This window comes from Notechis scutatus, chromosome 4, assembly GCF_049901735.1.
Source record: "Notechis scutatus isolate UNSWTSFEM ecotype Mainland chromosome 4, rNotScu1.2, whole genome shotgun sequence".
Classification (NCBI taxonomy): domain Eukaryota; kingdom Metazoa; phylum Chordata; class Lepidosauria; order Squamata; family Elapidae; genus Notechis; species Notechis scutatus.
The window spans coordinates 104,999,261-105,019,260 of NC_142012.1; the positions used below are offsets into that span (position 1 = coordinate 104,999,261).

The following is a 20,000-nucleotide window of genomic DNA, read 5'->3' on the forward strand; positions in this document are numbered from 1 at the left end:
GATCAATTTAATTTATACAGTATTTAGAATTTTGAAATTCCAGTTGTCATACATAGATTTTTAAGGGAAAATTGCCATAAATTTAATCTTTTTACCTTCACAAAAACCTCATAACAGGAAAAACACTTTAGCCAGGTTAATTAGGGGAAGTGGAGTGGGGATGTGAGGGGAAAAAAAAACCAATGGAGAATCTTTCCCAGGATCACAAATGTCTCCTCTAGATTGCTATGTGCATAAGGCTTAAGCTCAGACACATTTGCAGATGAACTGCTTTTACTAGCTTCTCTGAGACATGACATTTGTTCAGAAGATTAGCCAGGTTGTAATGTGTAGCATAATTGCACTGTGCGGATGTCCCAGAAGTGAAAACCTAATTGCTTGACAGGACTATAACTTTGTGGTGTGCTCTCACCTTGTTAGGTCCTTTTCTGATGCAGTTCAAATGAAGTCTGGCCGCAGGTGTGCCTAATTTACCTCGCAACAGAACGTGTTGAATTTAATTGCACAGTGGTTGTTAGGAAAAATTGGTGGGTGGAATATCAAGTGACTCCATGTACACTGATAGCAGATGGGTGTTAAGAGGTATTGTGAGCTAAATATATAGGTGAGGTGAGTTAATAAAAGATGTAATTTTGATTTCAAAATAATGAATCCTTGTTATAGATAATGCAGTTTAATTAAGAGGTCATCTGCCCTTTCTTTAGCAATATGTTCAAAGGGAAATCAAGAAGTCTAATGTGAAAATAGTTGATTTTTTTAAAAAAAAGTCTAGGAAAAAGTCTAGGAAAATTGATTTCTCCTCCCCCTTCTTTAGACAAGTCTCATCCTCCAGAGGACATACAAAAATTTGTCCTTACTTAGTTCTGTATTTAAACAGTCAGCTATTTAAATATAGTTTTTCTATGAGGGCTACCATGTCTGTGGTTTGAAAACTTATTTATGGCCATCTTGACATCCTTTAGATCTTTTTCACCCCATTAGTCTCTTGGATAACTAAAAGAATGTCTATGAAAGCACCCAAATCTGCCTACAGATATTGAGAGAAGCTTGGTGTCTTGATTTCTTTCCATCTCCTTTATTAATAGTGGCCATAGGAAAATACAGATATGTATTTTCTTCTGTGTGTGAAGTAAACTGTTGTATGAGTGTGTGTGTGTGTGTGTGTTGAAGATCTAATCAGGATGGGTACATGCAGTATGTGTTGCTCATACAGTACATACAGTGCATATGTGGGACATACAGTATGTATATGTTTGTTTGTTTATTTATTTATTTATTTGATTTGATTTGTCAATCGCTTATAAGATACAGGTATAAGAATAAACATAGTTTTGAATACACGAGATAGATACTTATAAGAAAAATAAAAAGAAACAATAGGACAGGGACGGTAGGCACGATTGGTGCACTTATGCACTTCCGTCTTTTAAACAGAGGGGGTGGTACAGAAACGAGAAAAATAAATAAAATGTTGGTGTATTTTCATAGTGGAAAATATAGGCCAGGTTGCCGATGTTCTATTGGGTCACATACCTGGGAAGCTTAGAATGGAGAAGTCAGCATCAATTCAATTTCTGCCCAGCAACCTCCCTCATAGCTGATATAGCATTGATGTATTTGGTGATGGTTTCCTCTGCAGAAAGTGGCTTATTACAATATCAAACTAATTTTTTGTTTTATGGGGTTCTCCATCTATGTCAACTTTAGCTCCTTCACATCAACTTTGGTCCTGATGGACAGCCAACTAGCCAGTCAGCCAGCCAGCCGGGAAATAGTCCCTAGTCCCTATCCCCTTTATATCCATCGATCTGTTCTGCTAAAAATAATAACAGCTTTCCAAACCTCTGTCTATATTTTCAGTATTACATATTGTTTTATTTAAACGGTATCTGGTCTATGTTCATTTTGTTTCATTATTTTTTTATTTTAAACTTTAAACATTTAAAACCACCTCTTAGTCCATTTTGTTCTAAAAATGGGAGAACCTAACTGATGGCTTTATAATGTCTTTATAGTGAGACTGTCAGCATTCCATTTAATTCAAACTTTATAAAACTTGGGTTTTTAGGTTGGTGATGTGTTTGGGAGTGTGAGAGAGAAAGCATGTGTATTGTTTCAAGCACCAAGAAAGCAATATTGGTGGTGACTTGGAATGAGTTCAAAATGTATTCTTTATCAAATTCCTCCCATTTTACTGCATTTTACTTAGAGTGCATTTTAATTTAATGATAAATTGAAGCTTCAGCTAGTGTAAAGTGGCAGTAAAAATATAAACTGATACAACCACACTGCAGTTCATTAATCCACTTTACATGAAACAGACTTTTACGGTTTGTGTGTTGGAGGATATTAGAATGAGACAGAAGTTAATTATGCTTAATATAGCATAAATAGAAAAAGGAAAAATCTGAATTGTAACCAAATTTCCAAACTCTAGCTATATCAGCTCCCAAAATGAAACTGAAGGTAATTCCAAGTCACCAAATTTCCAAATTCTTAATTATGTTAGCTAACAAAATCAAAATGAAGATAATTCTAAGTAATATTTCCATTTTAAATATCATAAAATCTCACCTTTCTCTTCTGAGCTGGGGGAGACTTGGTTTAATAACTCGACTAGATCATGGTTAAGCTGATACAATTTTATGGTGATATATCTCATCATGAGTTAAAGTCTACACTTAAACATCTCTATGCCTTCATGTCCACTTACATCACAAACAATGTCTTATGGATTACTGAAATAAGTATGAAAGCAGGACAGAATCATAAAATTATGATGAACATGAAGGCCTAGAGATGTTTAAGTGTAGGCTTGAATTCACAATGGCATAATGACACCAGAAAATTGCACCATTTTAACTATGACCTAGTTAAATTAGAAATATCTATTAAGTTTACTATCATGCTTGGTGCAGAAATTCAAATTAAGGTATCTCTGATGAAAAATTGTTCAGCTTCTGCTTGACTATATATCTAACAATAGAAAACTTATCACTTCTCTTGCCCTTGGTTCTTCTGGCAAACTATTCTTATTTTTAGAGAATTGTCTTAACATTTAACTTGAACCTGTCTTGATGTAATTTAAGATTATTCTTTGTCTTATACTCAGTTTCTCATGTACTATACCCCTCATGGACTTAAAGGTACTATCCCATCTCTCCTCAGTCATTGTGTCTCTGATAAACTTACCCAGTTTCATAAGATTTAATTTCAAGGCCAGTTCATCCTTGTTATGCCTACACCTTTTCCAGTTTCTCTGACTCCTTAATGTATGATAACCAAATTAAATGCAGTACTTGAGCTGGGATCTGATCAAACCTATATAAAGTAGTTTTCATCATAATGTGGAAATGATGTGGCTACTTCTAAAACATCATGAATGTCTCACGTAGGAGATTTTTTAAAAAAAATCTAGGTTCAGATTCTCACCTATTTTGAAGACTATAGGCAAATATACCAGTCTCCCACATAACAATCACATGTGCTTCTGTTCAGATACAAGAGTAAGGTCAGTAACCCTTCCTTTGCTATGCTGCCCCTTGTGTCACCATGGCATCTGGCACTCATAAACCTAATTATCAGAAATTTTAGTCTTCTTTCTGAAATTACAGTCTTACAAGGTTGCCAAGTTTTTTGCAGTCGCTGAGGGATGCAGAAGCTGGGTAATATCCTCTTCTCATTATTAATACTTTCAGGACTTGTTTTTGTTTGTTTGTTTTAAATCATACCTGTTTTATTGAGACTTCTGAATTTTACATTCTGTATTTGTGTGTCTGAGAATGTAAATAAATGCATTCTATTGTGTTTCAAGGATCACTTACTTCCATTGTTACTAACTCTCCATTAGGTTGGGCAGCAGGGCAAGCTCTGAGTCCTGTCAATCAGGCAGAAGCTGGGGATTGTGCCTTTTCTGTAGTTGTGCTGTACTGTCCAAGATTAGTTAGGCCTTGTCTCTGCTCACTTTTTAGAAAGCCTTTTAAGATTTGGCTGTTTTCCGGGACAAGGTGGTTGCGAAAGTAACTCAGCCCATGCTATTGGTGAATGGTGTCTTCAACAGACACTTTGTGAGATGGGTAGCTATATAAATCTATTTGAATAAAATAGAAATATAAACTTCTGTTTATAAAGTCTCTAATTGCATTTGCCATTTTGAGGGTCACATCACACTGTTCACTTTTCTTTTCTTTTTCATATTTTCACTGTTTTCTGAGCCTCTATATCAGCTTCTTCTTTTTCTTGGTATGGTCTTACATTTTTTCCTTCTTAAGTTAATTACAATTGTGCTTTTAGTTGTTGTCACTTTTTTTTACATGGATAAAATCAGCACTGGAGCACCCAGACCAAGAAAAAGATTAAAAAGATTCAGAGACAGGCAATTAAAACTTTTAAGAGTTTCAATATTAAAAAAAAAAACATATTTAAGCTATTCCTTTATCCTGTGCAAGATAGCAAAAACCCTCTAGACCTGTCCAACTGTCTTGTATAACTAATATATTTTATTACTTTTGAAATATACAAGTCATTTATTAAGAGGATCAGCTCAAAAATTCAATAGTGCAGGTAAACTAGCTTCAGAAAAAAGGTATAGTTATAATTCAAACTAAGAGAGACAGAATTGAGGGAACAATGAAAATACATTACAAATCAGTTAACTCCACCACTATGAAAGGGATGGAAGTGACAAAAGAAAATAATTATAAATCATTATAATTACACATCTTAACTTTTTTTTCTTCTTCATCAGAATGAGAAGATACTGAGTGTCCCATGTTCTTATTTGCAGCATTTTCTGCTGGTGAAATAATTATATAGACCATGTACAAAAAGTATACGGAATATTTTATATATACAATATAAATGATATCTTTGGTCGTTTTTGACTTTAGTTCAATTCTTCTATTTCACTGCTCCCAAATCAAAGTCATTATTAATAGGTTGAATGTTTATCTTGCTTTCGCTCTCAGATTTATAATATATGATTATTTTACATGTTACACAAAGTATTTAGTCATTTTTCTTCTATGGGTTTTTTTCTTTTCTTTAGAGCAACAGATCATGTAGACAGAATGTGATTAGTACAATTATTTTAAACTAAGCTTTTTCTCAAGAGGAATAGTAGGTGGAAAAGCTTAATTTTTCATATGGAGAAGGTACCATTGAATAAAACATACCAGTATGAAGGGAAAACAATTCTTGAAATGTGGACCTTTAGTGGGAGAGGAGACGCAGACCTACATGTGGTTCAAGTAAGCTTTGACTTTTGACCAATTTGTTTAATGAGTTACAATGGCACTGAAAAAAAAGTGACTCATGACTGGTCCTCATACTTAAGACCATTTCAGGATCCCCATGCTCATGTAATTGAAATTTGAGCACTTGGAAACTAGCATGTACCCACAATGGTGGCAGCAACCCAGAGTTACATGATTGCCATTTATGATGATCCCAGAGTCCTGGAAGTTGCAGTCCCAACTACTTATCCTTGAAAATGAATCTATAATATTGAGCATGGGAATTTATTTTCTTTCCTAAAGTTTACAAGAGAGTTTGGGTGGTAAAAAAAGGCATTTCATCTTGAGCCTCCTAATTCTATTCTCAATTCCCTTTTCAGAATATGGTAAGATGTTTAGGGTCTTATTCGAGATAAGTGTAAAATAATGATTTAGAAATTATTAATTAAAGTAAGAGGAAGCTCCTCTTCTCTTAATAATCTATCCTCTTCCAAAGGCTTTTTGACCTCAGCCTTTTATAAATTACATTCGCTGTCCTGCATATTTTTCTAATTTCTATAATAAGTTTCATATTTCTACCATTTCTGTAAAAATTGGTACATGGCAAATCTGTCTAGTTAATCACTAAGTACTGACACCCACTTGATAGCCCATAATAACATATTGTAATTAATGAATAAATTATGATGATCTGTTCACAGCAATGTGCAGCTGCAGCTGCAAGTTCTTTAGCTAAAGTTCTTTCCAAGAATCTATTTTTTATTCTTTATTATTATTATTATGAGAAATCTATTAGCAAATGATAGGACAAGAAAAATAGATTAAGTTTGATAAGGAAATAGATCAAAAGGTTGAGCAGAAACTGATGAAGAGAAGAGAAGATAAGAGAAGAGAAGAGAAGAGAAGAGAAGAGAAGAGAAGAGAAGAGAATTCTTTATTGGCCAAGTGTGATTGGACACACAAGGAATTTGTCTTGGTGCATATGCTCTCAGTGTACGTAGAAGAAAAGATACATTCTTCAAGAGTCAAGAATCATAAGGTACAACACTTAATAATAGTCATAGGGTACAATAAGCAATCAAATCATACTAGGAAACAGTCAATATAAATCGTAAGATACAAGCGACAAAGTTACAGTCATACAGTCATAAGTGGGAGGGGATGGGTGATAAGGAGTGATGAGAAGATTAATAGTAATAGTAATGCAGACTTTGTAAATAGTTGGACAGTGTTGAGGGAATTATTTGTTTAGCAGAGTGATGGCGTTTGGGAAAAAACTGTCCTTGTGTCTAGTTGTTCTAGTGTACAGTGCTCTATAGCGTCGTTTGAGGGTAGGAATTGAAACAGTTTATGTCCAGGATGTGAGGGGTCTGTAAATATTTTCACAGCCCTCTTTTTGACTCATGCAATATACAGGTCCTCAATGGAAGGCAGGCTGGTAGTAATTGTTTTTTCTGCAGTCCTAATTATTCTCATAAGAGATTTCTCTAAGAAGGATAGGGGTCAGAAACAAACACCCTTCCATTATGAGTAAACATCAAGCAAAGGGAGAATTAACCACGGTGTATATCTTCCTACAGATTTGTCTAAGGGCAGTTATTTTTCTCCAATAAATGCTTTTTCAAATTATTCTCAATATTTATCTTTTTGAAACACCTGCAGAAAAAGGATAGGGTGTGGGCAGAACTGACATAGGAAAAAAGTTCATCAGATTTATTTTTTTTCCTCTGAATATTTCAAGTGAAAGGAATCAATATGAATTCTCATAGACACTGACATATTGATTATGATTTCAAAAGGCAAGGAATTCACTTCTAAGCCTGGATTGCTATATGTATTCAAAAAAACTGTTTTCTTGGTCATTGAGTAAGAAGTCAAGAACAAAAAGCCCAGTTAATTTGTATGATTCCTTCTTTTCCTATCGCATTTTGTTAAATTTTGGAAAATGCCACAACTCAATGATGGAATAGATGCTTCATGCTCAATTATAGTCCATATAGATATTTGACTTTTTAAATTGAAAAGTAACGTACCAAGTTTTCGAAAACTGCTTTAAGATCAGACAATACTTAACTGTACTTAATTGTATAAGTGTTGCATTAAAATTTGTTGAATATAAAATTTGATGAGTTTCAAAGTAGTTGAGTACCAAGGTACTATACAGATATTTTTACTTACTTACTTACTTACTTACTTACTTACTTACTTACTTACTTATTTATTTATTTATTTATTTATTTATTTATTTATTTATTTATTTATTTATTTTTGTCAATTGCTTACAAAATAATAGGTATAAGTAAAAACATAGTTATGAATACATGGATACATATAAGAAAAATAAAAAAATATAAAAGAAACAATAGGACAGGGACAGTAGGCACGTTGCTGCTCTTATGCACACCCCCTATAGAAAAGGGGTGAGGTCAATAGTAAACAGTCTAAAGTTAAAGTTTTTGGGGTTTGGGGAAGAAACCACAGAGTCTGGTAGAGTATTCCAGACATTGACCATTCTGTTGCTGAAGTCGTATTTCCTGCAATCAAGTTTGGTGAAATTAACCTTGAGTTTGTATCTATTGTTTGCTCTTGGTTGTTATGGTTGAAGGTGAAGTATTCATTGACAGGTAGGACATTGGAATGTATGATTTTATATACTATACTAAGATCGGACCGAAGGCAGTGTAGTTCTAGGTTTTCTAGTTCTAGAATTTCTAGTCTGGTGGCATAAGGTATTCTGAAACGAGTAGAGGAGTGGAGAACTCTTCTTGTGAAATATTTCTCAACTGTGTTAATATCAGATACGTAATGTGGGTTCCAGACTGATGAGCTGTATTCGAGTATTGGTCTAGCAAATGTTTTGTATGCTCTAGTTAGTAGTGTAATATGACAACTCTTAACGCCTTTTTGGCTATGTAGTTACAGTGGGCTCTAGCACTTAGATCATTGAGTACATAAGTACTCCAAGATCCTTTTCAGAGTTTGGATCATCAACAAGGTCTTGACTATTCAGCCTGTATTTTATTTTCTGATTTTTTTTGCCAATATGTAAGACAGAGCATTTATTTGTTGAGATTTGAAGTTGCCATTTGTTTGACCATTCTGATACATAGTCAAGGTCTTTTTGAAGGGTAGCAGTATTGTCTGTGGTATTGAACAGCTTTACATCATCAGCGAAGAAAATGCAGTTGCTCTTGATATGATCACAGAGGTCATTTATGTAGAGTATGAAAAGAGTTGGTCCTAGAACACTGCCTTGGGGGACACCACTGTTGACAGGTACAGAATTTGATAGGACGCTCCCAATTTTGACCATTTATTGTCTGTTTGACAGGAATGCTTCTATCCAGTTATCCAGGTGTCCAGAGATACCGTAAGATTTTAGTTTTAGGAGTAGATTGTCATGTACCACTGAATCAAAGGCTTTACAGAAGTCTATTGCATTGCCCAGATGATTACTTGCCATCTGTGCTATTGCCAGATATTGGATTCACTGATGTCCACCACTAAAAACTTCTGCAGATATTCTTCAGGCCAGGAACTTGATTTCAGGAAAAAACATTACATCATCATCATCATCATCATCATCATCATCATCATCATCATCATCATCATCAGAGATATTATTATTATTATTATTATTATTATTATTATTATTATTATTATTATTATTATTATTATTATTATTATTATTATTACTATTATTACTATTACTATTATCCTCTGAGCCTGGTACAGGACCCTTCCCTACCTATGTCTTGAGACTGTGAAGATCAAGGCAGGGGATCTTGCAAGCATATTGCCTTTCAGATTCATTCATTCATTCATTCATAAATTCATTCATTCATTCATTCCTGGTACCTTCAAATTTGGGTTGATGCCTAGCGACTGCCTGGGCAAGTCACTGCCATTGGGGGGGACAAGATTTTGGAAGTGGTTTGCCATTGCCTCCTTCCTGGGGCTGAGAAAGAATAACTGTCTCAAGATCATCTAGTGGATTTCACATTTAAGGTGGGACTAGAACTCATAAACCTCCATGTTTCTAGCCTGATGCCTTAATTGCTACACCAAACTGATTCTTGCCTTTCAAAATGTCCCACCCTTGTTTCCATTGTCCCCACCCCCCCCAGCATTTTCTAGGAATGATTATTGGGCTTTACAAGGTCCTCCTCACCATGGTTTGGATTAGATGACAGCATTTGTTTATGGCCATTTAAAGAGTTGGGACTTTCTCCCAGGGATTGTCCAAATGCATCAAATTTTGATGCTCAGATTTTATAAGTATAGATATGTCAAACACATTTCAGTGGCTGTCCACTTATCTTCTTCAGTTGCTCTACTATGAATGTGACAGTTGTGATACAACTCATGGATCTATTCAGAAATGTGGAAGGGTCAGGAAGATTCATGAAGAATTAAATACTGTGTATATTGTTGCGAACCCCAGGAAATCAAAATGCCTACATTTCTTAATGGAGAATTAGGCATTTTCTGTGGTTGTGTTGTAGTAGCATAATTTGTTTCTTATATTGTTACATTTTGATGCAATAAGTAGAAGCTAAAACATATATTGGTTTGGAAAAAACAATTTCCACTCATTTACTGAATCTTGTGTGGATCAGTGTCCTTCCTTAATTTTGACATTTTGAACAGAGTATGGCTTATTTTAAGATTAAATGTTAGGAAATGTATGTATGTATGTATGTATGTATGTATGTATGTATGTATGTATGTATGTATGTATTGCATTTATGTGACTCACGCTATGTGACTCTGAATGGCATATCTCCCCAAAAAGGGTGTTTGTGATTATTAATGTCACAAGTATCAAAACAATTCCCTTACACGTACACACACTACAAAAATGCGAAATGTACAGGTCTATTTTCAAAAAATTAAAACAATCCTACTAATTACAATAAACATTTTTTTGTAAGAACCACAAAATGAAAGAAAGTTGGGTAAATTGGCAATAACTGTTTTTTTTCTTAAGGTCAAGTGAAGCAAGAGACAATGTTTTTATTCAGATTGTGGTAAAGGAAGGAAATCCTAAGGTTGCCCTTCCCTTATAATTATGGTGAAAATCCTGTTTTCTCATATCTAGTTTTAATTTAAAAGAATTCAGTTAGCCAGCAGATTGGATCAGTTAGCGTTGCAGGAGGTTGCAGAGTTCCAGACTGATGACTTAACTTCAGCAAAATATGGAAATCATCTAAAGCTTTTGGCCAGAAAATGTCTTCCATAAAAAAATGGACAGCCTTAAAAGTTTAGGTTTATAGCCTGGACTCTATGCTGCATTATTTCTCAGTCAGCTCATGCCTATATGTTGGTCACACTATTAGCAGTGCTTTATGATGTTCCTGAGGTAAAGGGAGCTAGTTTTATGGAAAGTAAAATGACTAGAAAATCATACCTTCTGGGTTTCCAGAATGGAGGCCTCTGAGTTAAGGAGATCCTGGCTTATATGTTGTTGTTGATTCAGCTGATAGATTTACTGTGTTAGGATTTAGCTGGCATTCAGGGTTATTAAAACACACACACACACACACCAATTCTCAATTTGCCTTCTCCATCAGGAATTGCTAAAGTGATTATAAATTAAAAGTTTTGGTTATTTCTTTGTTTTAAGTTTGAACTTTGAATGCTGAAAATTTTGGAGACTTCTTCATAGGGATAAACCCCTTCTGAATGAAAGAAACTCAATTCATTTTTCCATATATTTCAGGAAGCAGATTTCATACTATGTAGGCAATTGGGCCAGAATCTATAATTCTTCTTGACTAAAGCATGTAGAAAAATGTAAGACTCTATAACAATTTAAAGTAGTCCAGCTGTTCATTTTATGTTGGTTTCTGTTTCTATACTAATCCAATATATTTCAGATAAAATTAATCTTGCTGAATTATTTGGGACTTATTCTTGAATACGGAGATATAAAATTGTAGATATTCTGAAATCTGAATCATGAATGCATCTGAATAAGAATTATTAGGATTGCAATATTAATATTATTAAACCGATCTGCACTGAATTGCATCTTTTGATGGTCAAGCCCATCCTTTGCGCAAATAAAGGATGTTCATATATATTGTTGTTATAAGAAAAGTCTTCAGTTTAGATGTATTACCATTTTATAGTAATACAATGAGTATATTTTCAGCTATCCATCACTTGCAATTTGTAGCAACATGTTACATGCTTAAACATTTATTCTTAATGCCTGATTTTTCTAACCAATTCTAATTTTGTATTTTTGTAGATTTTTTCTAAAGTTTTTCCTCAAGTGCAATCAAAACTGTTTGAAGAATGCAGGAAACCCACGAGATATGCGAAGATTCCAGGTACTGTTTTTAAAAAGAATTAAAATTACATACAGGGGATTTGTAAGGATTTTTACAGAGGGAAAGCCTATTATTTTATTTCGGTAGTACATTCACTTTGGAAAGAACACTCAAGGTAGCAAATTTAACCAAGGTTTGTCATTTCCCTCGTAATTATTTTCTAATTTAATTGCAAGTTATATTTTCAGTTGTCCTTCAGGAGAGAAACAGAAACTCAATCTTGTTCTTTAAACTCCTATTTTAGTTATTTCTCTTATGAAAATCTGAATAGACCTAAGCAGGAATAACTCTCCTTGCAACAAATTCTAAGAACTTATAAATATCTGATAATAATTTTTCTACCTTCAGAACTTTGTCTATGCTATTGAATTACTGTATTTTTCACAAAAAATGCGATGAAATATAATTTCTATAGAAAAAAATAGAATTTCTTGAATGTTGGATTCATCACTGTAATTTTTATGTAGTATTTTTTAAATATTGATATGAGAGAAGTAGAATTGTTTTCCAAATCTACCTTGGTAAATCCAAACAACTATAGAAAAATTTATGCCTTAATAGATAATTAATTTCACTAAGTGGGAGAAATTAAGAGAAATATTAAAAAATAACATAATAGACCAACAGCATTATCAAAGACTATAGCAGAGGACAGATATGCATAGTTTCCTAATTCAATAAAACTATTCATTCTGCCATAAATACTAGTATAGGAAATAAAAAGGCAACACTTTGTGAAGTCTTCATTTTCATGCATCTTAGTGTTTATGTCTCATTGATAATAATGATCCATTGAAACACATAGAGTGCTGAATTGGTTGAATTGTCAGTACAATTATCCATAAAATGAAACATACAGATGGTCCTTGATTTAGAAGAACCCTTGGGCCTGGAATTTTGGTTATAATTCAGGGCAGTTGATAAGCATATCACCACATGACCTAATTTGATTTTATGACCATTTTTACAACTGTCATAAAATGAGTCACCCTGGTAATTATTTGAACCACATAGATATTAAGCTAATCCAGCATATGCAATGAGCATTTTTTGCAGTTTCCTTTTTTTTTAAATAAAGTTTTTTTATTTTTAAACACAAACATACACATACAAAAACATAAAAACATAAAATCCTCTTCCATTTTATATACATACAGTGTGTCAGTTGGTTATGTATCTTTTGTGCTATACTTTTGTAATCATTTACTCACAATTTATATCAGTCTTCACATTGTCAAACTAACATATGTTTATATATTTATCAGTTATTAATCATGCATGACTAAACTATTTATTCCATCGTTTTATACGAAATGTTCCAAGTTTTATCTTAAAATGTATGTTATACTTTCAACCAGTGGTTATATATATCTATATTATGGAAAATGGCAAAAAAAAAAAGTTGCCAATCGTCATCATATGTCCACAGGATCTTGCAGCTGGTTATAAATGTGAGCTGGTTGCTTAGAGCCTGGCCTGTAGTCACATGACCACAGGGAGGGACAATGCGGTGGCCTAGAGGTGGAGCTCTCGTCTCACAATCAGGAGGCTGTGAGTTCGATCCTAGGTAGAGGCTAATATTTGGAATAGACTCTACTGATAGAGCAGAGGGTTGGACTAGATGACCTCCAAGGTCCCTACTAACTCTGTTATTCTATGTCTAAATGCCACATTTTACAATGGTTGGAAATGCTAATACAGATTTTAAAGCACCCTTTCCAAGGCTGTAGTAACTTTGGATGATCTCAGTGACTAATCATTAAGCGAAGACTCCTTGTGTTAAATACAATTCTAACTGATGATTTTACCTTTACTTTTTTTTCCCTATTGGTAGACCTACCAAATACATTTTAAAGGAAAGATAAAATCTTTGAAATTGGCATTCACTTGAATTTAAAACCTGGAATTCGTAGAAATACCCACTTGTCTCACCAGTCATAAGTAATCATGTAGCTGCAACAGAACTCCCAGAAAGTCTTCCTTCAGCTTCCGTAGAGAATAAGCTGGCTTCTTACAATGTTTAAGTAGATTTAACAGGATGTCAGATCTTAAACAAGATTTTAAATCTGTTTTAAAAATATATGTGTCAGCAGTTTCATTAGATGCACTGCAAAAAGGAGCTAACCAAATGAAATTAAGGAGAATGCAAATGTACTTTTGTGGACAACACCATCTCTCCCCTCCCCACTATTATCGTTACTCTGTGACATATTTGTAGTGCCTATTTTAAAGACATTATCCTTTAAAAATTATATTTTGGGCCTATCAATTAGGGGAAAAAATTGAGACAAAAATTTGGCTTAGAACTGTACTTAAAATGTTTCATTCTGTGGACAATTGTTGTGACAGTTCAATCCTGGGACGGGTGTACCAATCACCTAATAACTCACGAAAGCTAAAAACCACTAGCCTGATAAGGTAGGGATGGAATTAAAAATGTTGTAAATAGTTAACAGTGTGAGTCCCTTAAAATGGATAACCTAGACAAACAATACAGTCTGTGCATGTGGTGGTTTTTTTTTTGGAGGGAGGGTTGTTTTGCTTTTCTTTCTTTTTTTCCTGAGAAAACAGTGCAGGCTGCAGAATCACAGGCTTCTAGAGAAACACCCTCAGGCTTTTCTCAAGGGGAACACAGATGGCTGCCTCAGAGGAGGCCGAATATACAGGAGAAGGTGCTATAATAGCTGATAGCTAATTAGAGCATGTGGAAAAAAAACAGGATCAAAGGTGAAAATACAAAATACAAAATATTGAAAATACGAAAGAATTTACATCTGATGCCCTGTACTCCCTGGTTTCCAAAGGGAAAGTATATATTGCATTAATTTATCTGTGATACCATTGTAAGTTCTTCCTTTCTTTTCTTTCAAGACACCATGTGATTTTGTCAATATGCCCAGAACCTTCCCCAATCTTGTACTAGAAAAAAAGAAGGGTTTCATTAGAAAAAGAAACACAGAAACCTAGAGAAATAACAGTACAGGAGTCGAGAAACATTTTTAAAAATTGATATGTTAGATTAATATACTACCTTAACTACAGACTCACAACAATCCTGTAAGGTAGCAGTCTCCATCTTTTCTGGCTCCATGGACCGGTGCCAGCAGTGGCGGTTGGGGAGGGATAGTTTTGCACATGCGGTCTAGATCTTGTGCATGTGCAAATGAAGTTTCGCGTGCTGTCCTGCTGCTTGGGTGGGCCAGTTCCCTACAGGCCACGGACCTGTACTGGCTGTGAACTGGTATTGGGGACCCCTGCTGTAAGGTATTTGGATACAGAATAAGGGTGTGGTTCCATTCATTTCATCTCTCTATGAGTATCCATGGTTGAAGGTGCTCACCCCATTCTTAAGAGGTCCTTAAAGGGGGCGTGCATAAGCGCACTAGCGTGCCTACCATCCCTGTCTTACTGTGCCCATTTATCTGTATTTATTTCCTTTGTTCATGTTTATGTTCATACCTATACTTGTTATCCTGTACATGTTTGACAAACAAATAAAATTAATAAAATAAAAATAAAATAAAATCTGGATTATTATTTTTAATCCAAAACCTTAACTACTGTACACATTGTTGTCACTGGAGTTTCTGTCCAGTTTTTTAATATAATTTTCTAAATTTAATTTGTAGACTTATAAGCACATATAAAATCCTTACAATCAATACAATGTATGAAAGTATCTTATCTTATAAGTGTACATGTGAATGCAACAGGAAAGGCTTTTCATTATAATGATAATTAATTGTTAGAATGGCATCTAACATCTAATGGATAGGTGTTAATGCAAGAATTTTCAATTTTGCAAATTTTGCATTTTAAAATTTATTTACTTATTTTAAAATTCATTTAAAAATTTGTGCTAAGAAACAGTCTGGAAGCCTTATTCACCATTTTCCTGTGGTTGACACAGCAATAGCAATAGACAGGGTTGGATCTATTTAGTTCTGGTTGGTCAATGTGCTTCTGAACCTGGAAATAGAAGAGTTCCAATTAAAGATAAAAAAGGAAAAGTCATTGTCGTGGTAGAATAAATCAACATATGATTTAAGTTGATTATGACTACTTTCTGCATTAGAAGTGACTGAAGACATTTCTGATATTCCTAATCAATATGCTCTTTTCAGCTACAGAAAACATTAGTTATCAGGCATTAAGAATGCATTCAATCAATCAGAATAGAACTGGATGGGACCTTGGAGATCTTCTACTCTAATCAAGCAGGAGACCCTATACCATTTCAGACAGGTGGCTGCTCAGTCTTTTCTTAAACTCCAGTGATGAAGGGTCTAGAACTTCTGAAGGCAATCTGTTGCACCAGTTAATTGTCCTCACTGTTTGGAAGTTTCTCCTTAATCCCAGGTTTCTTCTCTCCTTGATTAGTTTCCAACCATTGTTTCTTGTCTTGCCTTCTGGTGCTTTGGAAAATAAGTGGTCCCACTCTTCTTTGTGGCAGCCCCTCAAATACTGGAACACTTCTATTATGCCATACTTAATTCCTGCAACCATTCTTCAAATGTTTTTTTTCTCCAGGCCCATCTTAGTTGCTCTTGTCTGCACTTTTTCCAAAGTCTCAACATCTTTTTTTGTAATGAGGTGACCAAAACTGGTTGCAATACTCCAGGTGTGGTCTTACTAAGGATTTATAAAGCGGTATGAAAACTTCACATTTTGACTGCTGCTGCACACTGCTGACTCATGTTTAAGTGATCATCCACTAGGACTTCAAGGTCCCTCTCACAATTATTTTTTGAGCCAGGTTTTGCCTAATCTGTACTTGTATCTTTGGTTTTTCCCCGCTAGGTGTAATACCTTGTTTTTCTCCACATTAAATTTCATTGTGTTCGATAGGACCAATTATTCAAGTCTGTTAAGATCTTTTTGGATCCAGAGCTTGTCTTCTGTGGTGTTGGCTATTCCCCCCCCCCCAGCTTAGTGTCATCTGCAAAGAACTTCTGAAAGTTCTTTGGAGAGCGATTAATCCCTTCTCCCTTTGGGGATCAGTTCTGTTTGGTGAATTTTGAATTGTTCTGATATAGATGTGCAAATCTAACATAGTAATCTCCTCCTGGTTCTTTTCATAGCATTTTGTGAATCTTTTTTATTTTCCTGACAAGGACGAAAAACAGAAATTTAGAATTTTCATGAAATATGATTCTGATAATTGAGTGGGGAAAGAAATGAGGAAATATTTGGATCTAAAAGATCCAATGGTCTCCTGAATCTCACCAGATGTGAGATAATTATATGTAGCTAGAAAGGATATTTCTGTACTGCATGCAGAAAGCATATTCTTTTTTTTAAAAAAAAGAAAGAAGATGAAGGACATCTCCTTATGCCTGTTTTTACCCTGCTAACTAATTTGTTAGAACATTCATATTTTATGATATTTTTATGGTGCGCTAGAATAGCTGCAATCATATAATCTCAAGGAAGATGTTAAGATCTATTCTGGATTTATTTTTCTCAGATTATAAGAAGCGTCAAAAATGTGAGTTGCATGAAGAAGCTAAAAGGCTGAATTTATAAAAACAAAGACATCCTTCGTCCCAAAATATTTCTATAATATGAGACAAATTATATCAGGCCCAGTAATTGTAATGTTTATTACAGTGAGATGGAGAGCCATTTCTTTTTTTCCTTTTCAATCTTTAAATGAGGCAATTCTTCTATTTTTGGAAATTCCTTGTCCCATAACACCTATTTATAAGATTGCTTTCTAAATACGATAGCAAAAATGACCTAAAGATCATTTCTGAAGAGAACAGCAGAAAGTTACACATAGCTACTGATTTATGAAGTATTTTCCCCTTTGACTTGGAGTGCTCACAATTCTTCATTTGAAGACAGTCTCAAGTGTACAAATTTTAATTAGATAAACTATCTAATCAATATATCAACAGATCAATCAAAACAGTAGCTTTTAAAATGAGTGGTTAGAGGGGTGTTTCTGAAACAAATGACTAGAAGAATATTTTCCTAGAATTGAATTCATTTGTTAGCATAATAGGAGATTAAACTCTAATTAGTGTGGAGAGTGTGAGGAAGGGAGGTGAATTGTGTGTAGGAAAATCTCCAGTGATAGCCAAAAAAGAGAGAGTGAATTGCATCTATGAATAACATTGTGTTCAAAATAGCATACTACATTATACCTTTTTTCAGCATGATGTTTATTGCAATAGGTGCACCCCACTTTTAGAATCTGTATGCTTCAAAAAAAGGAATGTCTTTCTTTTCTTTCTTTCCCTCCCAGGTTGTTGTATCAACAACAGTCAATGTGGATGGCCATGTTCTGGCTGTCTCAGACAACATGTTTGTACACAACAACTCCAAACATGGAAGGCGGGCTCGCCGCCTTGACCCCTCAGAAGGTACGGCCCCTTCTTATCTGGAAAATGGTAGGCACACATTTACATGGCTTTTTAATTTGCAATGTTTTCTTTGCCCCATTTTTTTTTCTGCACACCACCATATTTATTTATTTTTCATGGTTTCTTTGTCCTCCGGATTCATCCCATTAAAATGCATTAGCTTTTCTGATTCCACTTTAAAAAGAAGGTTGTTCCTTCTTTATTTGCTTTTGACTTAGAATTTCTTACAACATCTGCAATATTCAGCCCTTTTCTATTCTTTTCTATTTATTTGCTAACAGCTTTTTCTGTTTCGGTTCGATTTTTCTTTTACTTTGGCTTTTTTGAAATCATTATGAATGTAAGTTTGCACAGAACCTTAAAACGTGATCAATGGTAGTTTTTGTGAAGAATTTACTATGACTTCACTCAACTCACTGGGCTGGGCCTTAATGCAGCATATTAAGGCACTATGTCTCTTTATTCTCTCCCCCCCTTAAAAATGTTAGAAAAAAGTAATTTCAATTCTCTAAAATAAAACATTGTCAACCACTGCAGGTTGCATATTCAAGCATCTAACATCTGATATTTATCTAGGATTTACTTAAGGCCAAATCCAATCCCAGTTACTTTTATTGAAAGAGCCACTGATACCTAACAAATCTGTAGAGTAATAATGGATATATTTCTAATAGTATAGAGCAATACATGTTACATTTTACTGAAAAAGAGATAACATTTCCCCCAAATAATTTATATTTAAAATAGAAAAGTTGTCATTGACAATGTAGTAATGGTTTTCAGATAATACATATCAGAGGTTTTTTTCCTGCCTAATCTTCCTTTGGGAGCTGAAAACATTATATTAAAGTCAGCACTGCTTTCTTTTCATGTAAGAACAGTGTTTATTTATACCGTTAATAGGCCACTTTTTGCCACATATATGATCTTCCACAGCAGAATAAATAATACAATAAAAATCAGAAGACATGATGCTAATCCTTAAACTACAGAAATAACAAACATGGAAATAACTGCTTGAAAAATAAAAGATTTATAGCTTTTCAGAACAATAAAAAAATGGGGGGCACCTGAATCTCTTGGGAAAAACAATTGCAGGGATTCAGGCATCACAACCAATATTTTGTTAACATTGAAACAGAAATGCAAAAATACCATTAACGGAGAATAATTAGTTGACCTAATGTTGAGTTATAAGCTACTTGGGCAAGAAATTAAGATCTTCTGCAAATAATAACTATTTTATCTACCTTAATATATCAGTAGGTTGATCCAAAGGTGCTTTTTTCAAGAGGCAACTGGACTTTCTGGTTTTTCTTCAAAGACATTTCATTACTCATTCAAGAAGCTTCTTTAGCTCTGACTGGATGGTGGGAAGTGGATGAGAAGCGAAACATCTTCAAAGTAAAACCAGAAAATCCAGTTGTCTCTTGAAAAAAGCACCTTTGGGACAACCATGATCTGGATGACTGAGAATCTCCATAGACATTAGTAGGCTGAATTCAGCTATATGTCCTTGCCACTTGGGACAGAACAAGAGTTCTCTCTTCCATGTTCCCTGCATCTTAAAATAAAAATTAATACAGAGAGTCAGCAAATTGCAAAGGTTATGATGTGGGTGTAATGATACTGTATTCTATGAGATGCCTTGTACTTACACTACATTCACCAATGTTGAAGAATGGCTTCTTGCATTCCCCTAAATCAGGATAAACTCAAAGTTTAATTCTTTCAGTAATTCCAAAGCCACGCTTATAAATAAATAAAAATTATTTCTTCACATGTTGCTTCTTGACACTGTTTATAATTAAAATATGGATTTTGATTGTAGGGGATGTAGTGATGCACATTAACCTCTGACTTTCAAAAGGTACTCAATAAATTGACAAAAAATAAAACTATCAATAGGAGCTTATTGTCATATGATCTCTAATATATATGTCCTCCAAGATACATTACACACAAACACACACACAGACTTTTTCTGATTTTGAACAATGTGAACAAAAGCAGATAAGATTAGTGTCCTCATGCCATCTTATGTCCATTTTATGCCTTTA

The 20,000-nt window shown here is 34.2% G+C and overlaps 1 protein-coding gene and 1 long non-coding RNA gene across 12 annotated transcripts in view; one reads left to right on the forward strand and one right to left on the reverse strand.

The window, feature by feature from the left end:
* The window catches only part of EBF3 (EBF transcription factor 3), a 206,241-nt gene that overhangs the window by 123,974 nt on the left and 62,267 nt on the right, over positions 1-20,000 (forward strand). For all 7 annotated transcript variants that reach the window (XR_015749367.1, XR_015749368.1, XR_015749370.1 and 4 more), the window contains 2 exons: positions 11,491-11,572; positions 17,823-17,940. Coding sequence is in view for 2 of the 7 variants with exons in the window: in XM_087964300.1 (XP_087820426.1) it covers positions 11,491-11,572; positions 17,823-17,940 (200 nt within the window). In the remaining 5 variants the exon portion in view is untranslated. The remainder of the gene's footprint in view (positions 1-11,490; positions 11,573-17,822; positions 17,941-20,000) is intronic.
* Positions 12,024-20,000, reverse strand: part of LOC148130851 (uncharacterized) — a 9,762-nt gene continuing 1,785 nt past the window's right edge. For 4 of the 5 annotated variants that reach the window (XR_015749373.1, XR_015749372.1, XR_015749375.1 and 1 more), the window contains exons 3-5: positions 15,461-15,541; positions 14,604-14,829; positions 14,256-14,491 (exon numbers count right to left, since the gene is read on the reverse strand). This is a non-coding gene — a long non-coding RNA (uncharacterized LOC148130851). Of the gene's footprint in view, positions 14,492-14,603; positions 14,830-15,460; positions 15,542-20,000 lie in introns of all 5 variants that reach the window. The other variant, XR_015749374.1, reaches the window with a different exon arrangement.